At 42.8% G+C, this 14,456-nt stretch overlaps 1 protein-coding gene across 3 annotated transcripts in view; it reads left to right on the forward strand.

The window, feature by feature from the left end:
* Window positions 1-14,456, forward strand: part of LOC141076154 (lysine-specific demethylase 6A) — a 99,697-nt gene that overhangs the window by 15,854 nt on the left and 69,387 nt on the right. For all 3 annotated transcript variants that reach the window (XM_073563489.1, XM_073563491.1, XM_073563490.1), the window contains 4 exons: window positions 136-234; window positions 6,201-6,305; window positions 6,399-6,794; window positions 13,253-14,025. In XM_073563489.1, the coding sequence (XP_073419590.1) occupies window positions 136-234; window positions 6,201-6,305; window positions 6,399-6,794; window positions 13,253-14,025 (1,373 nt within the window). The remainder of the gene's footprint in view (window positions 1-135; window positions 235-6,200; window positions 6,306-6,398; window positions 6,795-13,252; window positions 14,026-14,456) is intronic.

Raw genomic sequence — 14,456 nt, forward strand, 5'->3', positions numbered from 1 at the left:
AGGTCCACTTGTTTTTCAAATTTTTTTTTTTTGTAATGCATTTTAGCGGTTCGTGGAAATTTTCTTATAGTCGTCTTGACTTAATGTACGTGTTTTGCGTAATGGTTTTTATCTTATCTGTTCCTTCCTGTATAGAATTCTTCTGAAACTTGGAGTGGTGGCCATGTAGTGTCACATACCCCAGCTCAGCAACAACAACTACATTCATGGTCTTTGCCCCCACAGAAGTTACAGGTATTGCATCTTTGTCCAAATCAACGATATTATTGGTTTTACCGTGACATGTAACAGAAAATGGGAGAGAAATTCCAAGTGTGGTGAAATTGCAAAAAAAAGTGCAATCCCACACTTTTGTTTGGATTTTTTTGGTAGGTTCGCTAAATGCTAAAACTGACCTGCCATTATGATTCTCCTAGTCATTAGGAGTTCATGAACACCAAACATGTCTAGGTTGTATTTTATCTAAGTAATAAAAAAAAAATTCCAATGTTTGCTAAAAAAAAAAAAAATGGCGCAATTTTTTTTCCGAGACCCGTAGCGTCTCCATTTTTTGTGATCTTGGGTTGGTGAGGGCTTATTTTTTGCGGACGTTTTTAATTTTTTAATTATACCACTTTTGTGCACATACGTTATTTTGATTGCCCGTTATTGCATTTTAATGCAATGTCACGACGACCAAAAAAAATAATTGTGGCGTTTTGATTTTTTTTTTTCTCACTACGCCGTTTAGCGATCAGGTTAATCCTTTTTTTTTATTGATGGATCTGGCGATTCTGAACGCGGTGATACCAAATATGTGTAGGTTTCATTTTTTATTTTGATTGGGGCGAAAGGGGGGTGATTTGAACTTTAGGTTTTTTGTTTTATTTTGTTTTTTTTATATTTTTAAACTTTTTATTTTTTTTTTTTTTTGTAACTTTTGGCATACTTCAGTAGCCTCCATGGGAGGCTAGAAGCATCCATTAACCAATCAGCTCTTCTACATAGAGGTGATGCACAGATCACCTCTATGTAGCTGAATTAGGCTAATTTCACATTAGCGTTTTTTTGCGCAGCACGTCCTGCGCAATAGAAACGCAGGCAAAAAACGCATCATGCGTTTTTGCATGCGTTTGCGTTTTTTATGCGCATTCGTTCTCTAGGGTTTAAAGGGAATCTGTCACCCTTTTTTTCGGCTTGCAGCTGCCAGCATAGACATCGGGGGCTTATCTACAGCATTCTGTAATGCTGTAGATAAGCCTCCGATGTAACCTGAAAGATAAGAAAAACACGTTATATTATACTCACGGAGGTGGGCGGTCCGGTCCGACGCTTCCCTTCTTCGTGCCATGACGTCCTCTTCTCCCATCCTGTAATGGCTGCGGCACAAGCGCACTACTCTGCCCTGTTGAGGGCAAAGCAGAGTCCTGCAATGCGCAGGCGTCTGGAGAGGTCCGGCGCCTGCGCACTGCAGAATTCTGCTCTGCCCTCAACAGGGCAGAGCAGTGCGCTTGCGCCGCAGCCATTACAGGACGGGAGAAGAGGATGTCATCGCATGAAGAAGGGAGGCGTCGGACCGGACCGCAATGCCCACCGGACCGCCCACCTCGGTGAGTATAATATAACGCGTTTTTCTTATCTTTCAGGTTACATCGGAGGCTTATCTACAGCATTACAGAATTCTGTAGATAAGCCCCCGATGTCTATGCCGGCAGCTGCAAGCCGAAAAAAAGGTTGACAGATTCCCTTTAAAACCAGTGTCCACGCATGCGCACGAAAACGCAGACGAACGCATGTCCATGCGCACGCCTGTGTTCCCATAGACTGTAATGCGTTATTTTGTCGTATTCCGTGCGCAAGTTCACATACGTTTTTTTTACGCCTTTCCGCGGACCCAAAAATGCAACCGGTTGCGTCTGGCTCGCCTAGGCGCACACCTTGAAAGACCGCGTGCGCACGGAAATGCATACGAATGCGTGGAAACGCAAGACCATGCACACGCCATGTTAAACATAGGTACGCATGACGCATGCGTATGATGCGCTGCGCAAAAAAGCGCTATTGTGAAACCAGCCTTACAGCATTGCTATGAGCGCCGACCACAGGGTGGTGCTCATAGCAATCCGTCATCAACAACCATAGAGATCTCCAGGAGACCTTTGGTTGTGATGACAACGCATCGCTGACCCACGGTGGCTGGAAGCTCTTGTTAAATGTAGCTGTCAGCATTTGACAGCGACATTTAACTAGTTAATAGCCGCGGGAGGATCAAGATTCCGCTCGCGCCTTTTGCGGGCACATGTCAGCTGGCAGTAAGGGGCTAATGCAGGTTCAAAGTCTGAACCCTCTTTTTTTGACAGCAGATGATTCAGCCGTTTTTATTTTTGCAGATGGGGGGGTAAGAACAGCTCTGCTCTAATTGCCCGTCTGCAAAAATAAAAAATATATATCCTACTCAACATCTTTTAATGGGTTTGCTATTTGTTTGTCTATCCGATGCAACCCTTAACTGAAGGACAAATTTCTCTTAGGTGTTAGGATTAGAACATTGTTTAGGGTGCCCTTTTTTTGTACATAAAATGATGTCTGAATGAACGGTCCCCTTGAAAATAGCATAAGAAATGGGATAATGGGCTCTACACAGTTGCCTTCTTTTGTTAGCAGAATGTTGAACAGATTAGTCCTGTTTCACACTTCAGTTTTCTGGCATCCATCAAAAGCCGCCGTTTTGACGGAATGATGGATCCATCGAAATCGGTGAAAAACGGATGCAAACTATCAGTTTTTTCGACTGATCTGTCTAGCGGATCCGCCGAAAGAACGGATCAGTTTAATCAGTTGCATCCGTTTTTTCCATCCGTTTGTTCCGTTTTTTTTACGAATCCGTTGAAACTGCAGATTTTGGAATTTAAAGGAACATGATTCTAGAGAGAGAGAAGCTAGATGCAGACACAGACAAGTTCACCAGAAATGACTGCCACATTTAAATTTTTAGTTTTGCTTCCCTATATTTTCATATATTTGTAACCGTATTATTAATTTGTAAAGATCAGATTTTTTTCATTTGAGTGTTAAAAAACGAATGTCCTTTAATATGGCGTAATGTTATAATACAATAATCTCTCAATAAATAGTACACTAACAGAAGGGAAAATAATCTGCTGTAATCCGTTTGTCTGCTTTGAAGTTGCTGCTGCGCTAGTCTTCCAGCCTGCTTGAGACTTAAATGATGATGGATTAGCAGAATATTTTCATGCAGAAGAAAAATTGCAATAAAGAAAAACTATGAAAAAATACTCCCTTTACTATACGTCAGAAAAGCAGCATTAAAGCTTTGAAAAGTCCCAAAATGTTTCGGTGACCTTTTTTTTTTTTAATTTATTTATTTTTTTTTTTTTTACAACTTTTGGCTTTTTCACACAAGTGTGAATCGGTTCGACTGAAATGGGCTGCGCTGGGACAGGGTATGGCCCTGCCTGCCCATCACATTTATGAAATGTGCCAGCGTTTATGTCTCTGAGTGAAGTAGCATTTCGGGCATGGCGCATAGATGCGCCACATTCCTTATGTGGCCTGAGCCTCTTAATGAACGCAGTGCCTCCTACTCTAACAAGACTGGCGTATCGCAAACATTCACTATGCCGTCCTTGATGAATCCGCCCCATAGTTGCTACATATTTCTGCCTGTTAAAGGGATTTCCCAGGACCAAACTGTTGATGATTGAGCCAAGAAAAAACAACTGCACTCTGAAATGCTAGAATATGCAAACATAGAATGAGATTAGAACTGCATTACTACTATAGAAAATCCGTGAATTATTAAGATACTTGACACACAAAAAAACGGAAGCTTATTACCATAAAATTTATCCAAAGTTTATTTTAATCCATATTATGCGGCAATGCAAAAAAGGTATATGCAAAAATTGGACAACAAATACAAAAAAGGCCGCAAAAATTCATGGTATAGACAGACAGAAAATATTCATTGCACAAAATGACATAAAAAGGCCAATTGGTAGAATAAATAGTAGTTATTAGTTAGTACTAGATACCTTCGAGACTTTCTCTTATTTCTAGCATATGCACTATATTTAATATGACATAAGCTTTCTAAGAAGGGATTAACTGCTTAATTGATCTACTTTTGAGAATTTCTCTTATTGCTGCACATGCACCTTATTTAAATAATGGAAACCTAGTGCCACAATTTACCACCTATTCTTTTGTTTAGGCCTGTGAATGTTAGATTAGGAGGCATTTTTTGCACCTTATAACTACTATTTATTCTACAATTTGCCTTTTTGTCATTTCGTGCAATGAATATTTTCTGTCTATACCATGAATTTTTGCGGCTTTTTTTGTATTTGTTGTCTCCTGTTTTGCATATACCTTTTTTGCATTGCTGCATAATATTGATTAAAATAAACTTTGGATAAATTTTATGGTAAAAAGCTTCCAGTTTTTCTTAGTTTTTTTATGTGATTATTGGAAGTGCCAATTAATAGGCAATACGTATTATTTGATTTACTTGCCACACAAGTTGGCCAATTCATGAGAGCCCAACAGTCAGTGACAAGGAATACCTCTTTGTTGGGACTCTAACCTAATATGATGCATCTTCAGGGCTAAAAGCCTAAAGGGCCTGTCACACTAAGCAATATCGCTAGCAATATCGCTATAACTTGTGACGTTATAGCGATATTGCTAGCGATATCACTGTGTGATACTTACCTACGACCCGCTCCCCGCTGGTTATCGCTGATCGCGCAAGAACGTCCTTGACCGTTTCTCGTCGTCAGCTTCCTGCGGCGCTTCCTGTGGAGAGACGAGCGTGGAGCCGGGCGGGAGGACGTCAGGATCGCCAAGTGTGACAGGTAAGTAGCGACCCCAGCAATGTCGCTGGTGAGATCTGCCTTTGTGGCAGCTCACTAGCGACCACTTAGCGATGTACCAGCGATCCTGACCGCGTCATATCGCTGGTTGGGATCGCTGGTGCATCGCTAAGTGTGACAGTACCTTAAGATTTTAAGGACATCTCTAATTAAAAATGCCTTAGGTTGATAGGAGGAGTGCTCAGTCAGAGGGCGTGTACCGCAAATATGAAAAAAAAAAAAGACCGTCACCTCCAAACATAGGACAAGTGTAAACAGGGGCAAGCTGAGATGACCAAGTCAATAAAGCTAAGAAAAAACAGCTGCACTCCTAAATTCTATAATATGCAAATATTGGATATATGACATTGGAACTGCATATGTGCTATAGATGATATGTTAAAAATGAAAGTACTTGGCACACAAATTGGCCAATTCATAAGATCCCAACAGCCAGCGACAAGGCGTAATTCTTTGTTGGTACCCTAAACCTAATACAATGATTCTCCTGGGCTAAAAAACAATTTTTTCTTAGAATTATAGACTTGGTTGTCTCAGTTTGCACCTCTTCACACTTGTTTTCTGTTTGGAGGTGTTGGTCAGTCTTTTTGATATTTCTTGTAATTGATATTGATGACTGAGAACTGCACTTTATCTCCCATTCAAGTAGACTGAGCTATTGATGCACCTATTTGGATAGATCATCAATATGAGATTGGTCTGAAATTGAAAGCTTCCCAAGCATCGGCCGAAACTAAACTATGTAAGGGATGGAACATGGCAGCCCCGTACATTGATTAGTCAATAAGTACTGCACTGTCCCATTCAAGTGAAAAGAACACTCTGTTCAAGTGAGTGGAAGATGATGCAGAGTACTCCGCAGTGCACAAGCTTACTGGCCACTAATGTAGCAGTTTTCAGCTGGTTGGCGGAGGTTCAACCACCAGTGTCCTCACCAATCTCGTATTGATGGTCTATTCTATAGAGTTGTCATGAGTTGTTCACTCCTGGCCTTGATGGGTGAGGTCACAATATTTCTCATGTAGACAGTAGCGCTAGTGCTCATATTACTTACACATAAATAGGAATTTAGTAGTATCTTTGCCTGTACATAGTTTTGTAGGGAAAAAAAAGTACCGCTCCCGCAGGAAAATGACCTCGGAATTCTCAAACTTATGCACATAGTAGGCCTGTATTTTCCAGTATACCGCTTATGTATTGACACTATATACAAGTACATGTTGGGGTCTAGTCCCATATTTATTGAATGGGAAGTGGAGATGAATAGATTTTTGGTGCAATAAATGTTTGCATTTCAATTTATATCTGATGTACTTGTATTTCCAGCAATTAGAACAGCTACGAGCTAACAGGAATAACCTAAGTCCTGCACAGAAAGTGGTGTTGGAGCAGTTGGAGGCTCAGTTTGTCTTAATGCAGCCGCACCAGCAGGTAATAGAGCTTGCTTGTAACACTTCATGAAATATAAAAACGACCTATAAGCTTCTACAACTTTGTGATTTACTGTTTTTTCTTTTACTAAAGCAAATAAGACAAACAGGAGTTGCACAGGTACGACCTACTGGAATTGCTAATGGGCCAACAGCGGACTCATCACTGCCTACAAACTCCGTCTCTGGTCAGCAGCATCAGGTTGCGTTAACCAGAACGCTGAACGTCACTCAGCCTGGAATTCGCCCAGCTTGCCCTGTGCAGCCTGTGGCTAATGGACCCTTTCCAGCAGGAGCCGTTTCCTGCAATACCACAGGGACGATGGGTAGTACAGACACTATGTTAGGCAATAATCACATAACGGGAAGTGGAAGTAATGGAAATGTGCCTTACCCACAGCGAAACGCACTCGCTCTACCTCATAACCGCACAAACCTGACCAGCAACGCAGAGGAGCCGTGGAAAAACCAACTGTCTAACTCCACTCAGGTAAAGGAATACTTTTTTTTTTCTTGTTCTATGCACCCTAATTTTGTTCTCCTATATGATATAATTACACAATATGATTTTTGCGTTGCATGTTTTTCCAAATGAGGAGCACATTGTGAGAGATCACATTTCTGATAATGTATGTATAGGCTGTCACGTGCAGTGTGCACAGGGTCTTATTTGCTCCTGTATGTTAATGCTTTTGTAACTGTTACATGATAAAACCTTAGCTCTTCCCTTGATTTCATCTGCCCCCAGCACCATTTTGTAACATGGATAGAAAATTCACTGCTGTCTGGAGTAGGTCCCGGTGTTGGGACAGCCACAATTCAGCAAGTTGTTGCCCATTCTGTGGATAGGTGATGACTTGTTTTCACTGGGCAGCATCAGTGAGTCTTATTTCACAATGTGCATATCCTCCAAGCTAAAGACTGATCCCTGAAGAAAAGGATTTGGACAAACCCCCCAACAGAGCCTTTGAGTATAATGTAGCACACAGGATACAAAGAATGCAACTTTAAATTTCTTTTGGCCTCTATTCCAGTGGTGTCTGTCTTTTAACCCCTTCATGACCCAGCTTATTTTGACCTTAATGACCTGGCCATTTTTTGCAATTCTGTACAGTGTCCCTTTATGAAGTAATAACTCAGGAACGCTCCAATGGATCCTAGCGATTCTGCGATTGTTTTTTCATGACATATTGCGCTTCATGATAGTGGTAAATTTAGGTTGATAATTTTTGCGTTTATTTGTGAGAAAAAAAAAAAAATTTGGCGAAAAATTTGAAAATTTCGCAATTTTGAATTTTTAGTGTGTTAAACCAGAGAGATATGTGACACAAAATAGTTAATAAATACCATTTCCCACATGTCTACTTTACATCAGCACAATTTTGGAAACAAAATTTTTTTTGTTAGGAAGTTATAAGGGTTAAAAGTTGACCAGCGATTTCTCATTTTTACAACACAATTTACAAAACCATTTTTTTAGGGACCACCTCACATTTGAAGTCACTTTGAGAGGTCTATGTGGCAGACAATACCCAAAAATGACACCATTCTAAAAACTGCACCCCTCAAGCTACTCAAAACTACATTCAAGAAGATTATTAACCCTACAGGTGCTTCACAGGAACAAAAGCAACGTGGAAGGAAAAAATGGACATTTTAATTTTTCCCCCAAAATTTTTCTTTTAGCATCAATTTTTTCATTTCTACATGGGCAACAGGATAAACTGGATCCTAAAATTTGTTGTTCAATTTCTCCTGAGTACACCGATGCCTCATATGTGGTCATAAACCACTGTTTGGGCGCACGGCAGGGCTCAGAAGGGAAGGAGCGCCATTTGACTTTTTGAATGGAAAATATGCTGGAATATTTAGCGGTTGCCTTGCCCCACAAGTGACCCCATTTTGGAAACTGTACCCCCCAAAGAACTTATCTGGATGCATAGTGAGCACTTTGAACCCCCAGGTGATAAAATGGATCCTAAAATTTGTTTGGCAATTTCTCCTAAGTACACCGATGCCTCATGTGGTCATAAACCACTGTTTGGGCGCATGGCAGGGCCCGGAATGGAAGGAACGCCATTTGACTTTTTGAATGGAAAATTAGCTTCAATCGTTAGCGGACACCATGTGAGCCCTTGTGTGCCTAAACAGTAGAAACCCCCCACAAGTGACCCCATTTTGGAAACTAGACCCCCAAGGAGCGTATCTAGATATGTACTGAGCACTTTGAACCCTCAAGTGCTTCACAGAAGTTTATAAACGCAGAACCGTGGAAATAAAAAAATCATTTTTTCCCCCCTCAAAAATGATTTTTTAGCCTGCTATTTTTTTTATTTTCCCAAAGGTAACAGGAGGAATTGGACCTCAACAGTTTTTGTTCAATCTCTCCTGAGAAACTGAAACCCCATATGTTGGGGGGGGTGGGGGGGGGGTGGACCACTGATTGGGCGCACGGCAGGGCTCAGAAGGGACGGGACGCCATTTGACTTTATGCTCCAATCGTTAGCGGACACCATGTCGTGTTTAGAGAGCCCCTGTGTGCCTAAGCTTTGGAGCGCCCTCACAAATTACCCCATTTTGGAAACTAGACCCCCTAAGGAACTTATCTAGATGCATAGTGAGCACTTTGAATTTCCATATGCTTCACAGAAGTTTATAACGCAGAGCCGTGAAAATAATCATTTTTTTCCCTCAAAAAATGATTTTTTGGCCCGCAATTTTTTTATTTTAACAAGGGTAATAGGCGAAATTCGACCCCAAAAGTTGTTGTCCAGTTTGTCCTGAGTAGGCTGGCACCCCATATGTTGGGGAGAACCACTGTTGGTGCTCGGAAGGGAAGTAGTGACGTTTTGAAATGCCGACTTTGATGGAATGGTCTGCGGGCGTCATGTTATGTTTGCAGAGCCCCTGATGTGCCTAAACAGTAGAAACCCCCCACAAGTGACCCCATTTTGGAAACTAGACCCCCCACGGAACTCGTCGATGTGTGGTGAGCACTTTGAATCCCCAAGTGCTTCACAGAAGTTTATAACGTAGAGCCGTGAAAATAAAAAAATCATGTTTTCTTACAAAAATAATTTTTTAGCCCGCAATTTTTTATTTTCCCAGGGGTAACAGGAGAAATTAGTCCCCCAAAGTTGTGCAATTTTTCCTAAGTGCGCTGATACCCCATATGTTGGGGTAAGCCACTGTTTGGGCACACGTCGGGGCTCGGAAGGGAGGGAGCACTGTTTGACTTTTTGAGTCCAAAATTGGCTGGAATCAATGGTGGCGCACTGGCGCCATGTCACATTTGGAGACCCCCTGATGTGCCTAAATAGTGGAAACCCCTCAATTCTAACTCAAGCCTAACCCCAACACACCCCTAACCACAGTCCTAACCACAATCCTAATCCCAACCCTAACCACAAGCCTAATCCCATGCCCAACACACCCCTAACCCTAATTCCAACCCTAGCCCTAATTCCATCCCTAATTCTAACACTAATGGAAAAATAAAAATATTTTATTATTTGTCCCTACCTATGGGGGTGATAAACGGGGGGTTTATGTACTTTTTTTTATTTTGATCACTGTGATAGGGTTTATCACAGTGATCAAAGTGTACCTAGAGTAAATGAATGAATCTGCCAGTCGGCAGATCCTGCGGGCACACTGCGCATGCGCCCGCCATTTTGGAAGATGGCGTCGCCCATGGAGGAAGACCGATGGACACCGGGACTCTGGAGGTACTGGGGTGGGAGGGATCGGAAGGCGGGGGGAGCAAATACTGACGGCGGCGGGGGCATATCGCCCCCGTCAGTCGGTGGGGGGGGGGGGGGGGCTGTGATCACTGTCTCTAGCCATGGCCGATGCTATTGCAGCATTGACCATGGCTGGATTGTAATATTTCACCAAGTTTCATTGGTGAAATACTACAATCGCTCTGCTTGGCTGTTTCACTTTCAACAGCCAATCAGAGTGATCGTAGTCACGTGGGGGGGCACAGCCACCCACCCCTGTGGTAAAGTATAGGTCCTCCTGTACCTACGGGTCGGGTGACCTTTCATTGACCTCGGTCACCCCACCCGCAGGAGGGCGATCTGTTCATGACACAGCATGTGTGTCATTGGTCGGATTGGCACCGACTTTCATGACACATACACTGTGTCAATGGTCGGGAAGGGGTTATGGTGGCTACAATAGCACAGTGCAATACACAATTGTGTCAGTCTTAAAAGGGGTTTGGACAGGAGACCAAAATAAGCTCAGATGTAGACTGGTCTGATGGTAATGTCTGATCATTCCTGACAAGACACCTCTAGTTTGGTAGTAACAATAATGGTAGAATGGCGGCTGCTTACTGTATTATGGTGCTTCATCAGACGGTATGGCTGCCTTACTAATAGAGTTCTGTGTGGAGCAGTGCGGCTCTGATTTCTCTAACATTTGGACTGATTGTAGGGTGTAATTCTTTGTGCAGTGCTGTTCACATGTGATTTACGTTTGACTTATAAAACAGAACTTAACGACTGATTTGCTGGTTTATTCATAGACAGCCCATATCATATATTCTCTACTGCAGAGGCTTGTCCTTCTCCCAGTCTTTTGGTTTTCCTTCATCTAAAGCAATTTTGCTCTGTTTTGTATTAATGATATTTAATTCCCTTGGAAACAACGACATAAGACCGTGAATGTCGTATGTATGAAGCAGAACTACAATAGCAGTGAAGATAATTATATTGACGCTGTAGACTCGGGTTCTTGTGAGAGGACTGGTCATGTGTGTAATGGCAACTTAAGACTTTTAATCATTTATTTTCTGAATAACGCTAGTAAAATAAGAAATATAATGGCAACAATAGCGGCACTCACCATGTGCAGTCCATTCTTCTTTATTGATTCAAGCCCATATAAATGATAAAAACAGGGAGTTAGCGACGTGTTATAGGCAGCTGTCATTTTACCTTGCACGATACTTCTAGGGGCCTTCAACCACGGAAGAGTCATGAAACGTGGCCTCTAGCATATCTCGCTTACTCTCTGTAAATGTTTGAGTGCATGAGTTTGTCAGTGAATAATGAAGCACCGCACGTGGTGAGTGCCGTGTAACTTTCCAATTACTATTTATACTCGTGTATAAGCCGACCCGTGTATAAGCCGACCCCCTTTATTTTGCCACAAAAAACTGGGAAAACTTATTGACTCGTGTATAAGCCTAGGGTGGAAAATGCAGCCACTACTGGTAAATTTCAAAAATAAAAAGATACCAATAAAAGTAAAATTAATTGAGACATCAGTAGGTTAAATGTTTTTTGAATACCCATATTGAATCAGGAGCCCCATATAATGCTCCATACAAAATACACCCCTTATAATGCTGCACAAAGGTTAATAATGGCCCCATAAGATGCTCCATAGAATAATATGCCCCATATAATGCTCCATAAAGGTTATGGCCCCATAAGATGTTCCTTAGATTATGCCCCCATAAGATGCTCCATAGAATATGCCCCCATATGCTGCTCCATAGAATATGCCCCCATATGCTGCTCCATAGAATATGCCCCCATATGCTGCTCCATAGAATATGCCCCCATATGCTGCTCCATAGAATATGCCCCCATATGCTGCTCCATAGAATATGCCCCCATATGCTGCTCCTTATAATATGCCCCCATATGCTGCTCCATAGAATATGCCCCCATATGCTGCTCCATAGATTTTGCCCCCATATGCTGCTCCATAGATTATGCCCCCATATGCTGCTCCATAGATTATGCCCCTATATGCTGCTCCATAGATTATGCCCCTATATGCTGCTCCATAGATTATGCCCCTATATGCTGCTCCATAGATTATGCCCCTATATGCTGCTCCATAGATTATGCCCCCATATGCTGCTCCATAGATTATGCCCCCATATGCTGCCCTGTATATTATGCCCTCATATGCTGCTGCTGCAAAAAAAAAATGCCATACTCCCCTCTCCTGCTCAGGACCCGGCACCTGTGATATTCACCTGTCCGGGGTCCATCACTGCTCACCACTGTCTGCGCGTCCTCTGTCAGTGACTGTTCAGCCAGCAGAGGGTGCGGCGCGCACTAACCACGTGACCGCGCCCCTGCTGGCTAAACATCACGGACACAGGAAGCAGCAGACGGCGGTGAGCAGCGTGGGAACGAGGACAGGTGAATATCGCTATACTCACCCATCCTGGAACGTCTCTGCAGCCTCGCTTCTCTACCGCCTCCCTTCCCGCCTTCAGCGGTCACGTGATATAGCTCATTACCACTCATGAATATGCGCATATTCATGAGTTTAATGAGCTGTACCACGTGACCGTTGAAGGGAGACAGTGGAGAAGCGAGGGGGCTGCAAAGAGTGCCAGGATGGGTGAGTATGATCTGTGACACCCCCTCCCCCGCTGACCCCAAGGTATATGACTCGTGTATAAGCCGAGAGAGGGGGAAGGGGGGGGGAGGACTTTCAGCCCATAAAATGTGATGAAAATCTCGGCTTATCTCGAGTATATACGGTATATTGTGAGGATTTTAATATTGGAGACAGTGCACCACCGACTAGCCATAGCAGTTACTCACAGGCGCATGCGCAGAAGATCGCTGAAGACTCTGCCCATAGAAGGGCGGATAAGTTTCACATATTCGTGTGAGTGGACGGTGCATGCTTGGGACTACAGCACCACAACTGCACATCACAGGTCAGTGTGAGTAAAAGCTCAAACTCATCCAGGGGATGACAGATTGCCTTTAAGATGTCGATGGACATTGTGTGCTGCTGTTAAGCAAAACCTCATGAAATTGCTTCATTGTTGAGGAAAAGAAAGTTAAAGTCTCTATGTAGAATGTGTCTGTGATATCTATTTGTAGGAGAATATTTTCTGACTTCATATATTGGCTATTTTGCACACCAATTTTATTACAATAACATATTTGTTCTCATTTTTAGGGGCTTCACAAAGGTCAGAATTCACATTCGGCAGGTCCTAATGGTGAACGACCTCTTTCTTCCACTGGGCCTTCCCAGCAACTCCAAGCAGCTGGCACTGGTATTCAAAATCAGGTCGGACATCCTACCATGCCTAGCAATTCAGTAACACAGGGGGCTGCTCTCAATCACCTCTCCTCTCACACTGCTACCTCAGGTGGACAACAAGGCATTATTTTAACCAAAGAGAGCAAGCCTTCAGGAAACGGATCAGTGCCTGAAACTAGCAGGCTTTCTGAAGGGACTCCTAACAGCACTGCCGGTGTAGAAGGACTTCCTAATCATGTCCATCAGGTGACGGCAGATACTGTTCCTAGCCCTAGCCATGGAGATTCTAAGTCACCAGGTTTACTTAGTTCAGACAATCCTCAGCTCTCTGCCTTGTTGATGGGAAAAGCCAATAACAATGTGGGTCCTGGAGCCTGTGACAAAGTCAACAACATACATCCAGCTGTTCATATAAAAACTGAGAACTCTGTTGCCTCCTCCCCATCTTCAGCCATTTCCACAGCAACTCCTTCTCCGAAATCTACTGAACAGACTATGACCAACAGTGTTATCAGCCTTAACAGCCCCCACAGTGGACTTGAGACAGTCAATGGAGAGGGAATTGAGGACTCTCAGAGCCCCACAAAGGACCCTCCTTTAATTACCCACAAACCAAGTCCTAAGACCATACCATCCATGTCAGTCTCCATATACCCCAGCTCGACAGAGGTTTTAAAAGCATGTCGGTAAGTGTGGGCTTTTATCGTTCTGCAGCCAAGAATAATGTCTCTAATGTGATGCCTTGAAGATCTAGTTTTTTCTTTCTACTATTTGCAGCTTTTGTTTTTTTGCTTCACGTTTTTAAATCATCAATCTGTATTACCCAGCATATATTCTGCAAGGTGCTTAATGTCTGTATAGAATCTTCATCCCTTTTGCTACCTGTGTGTTCATAATGATTTTATTGCACGTTCATAGGTTGTGGCTTGTGTTGAGCTTTAGCACAGATTAAACAGTTAAGTCTGGACTAAATGTGCAACAAACTAGTCGCTTATCCTAACCTTGAGCACTAGTGAAACTATCTGCATGTAAATCCACAGTGAAATTCTGAATTCCCACTGTAGCCATGGAGCTGTAATAAGACACTACCGTTAGGCTAGGCTGCAGAATGCACTGT

Source organism: Dendrobates tinctorius, unplaced genomic scaffold (assembly GCF_039654945.1).
Source record: "Dendrobates tinctorius isolate UK_male_01 unplaced genomic scaffold, ASM3965494v1 ptg000391l, whole genome shotgun sequence".
Lineage (NCBI taxonomy): Eukaryota > Metazoa > Chordata > Amphibia > Anura > Dendrobatidae > Dendrobates > Dendrobates tinctorius.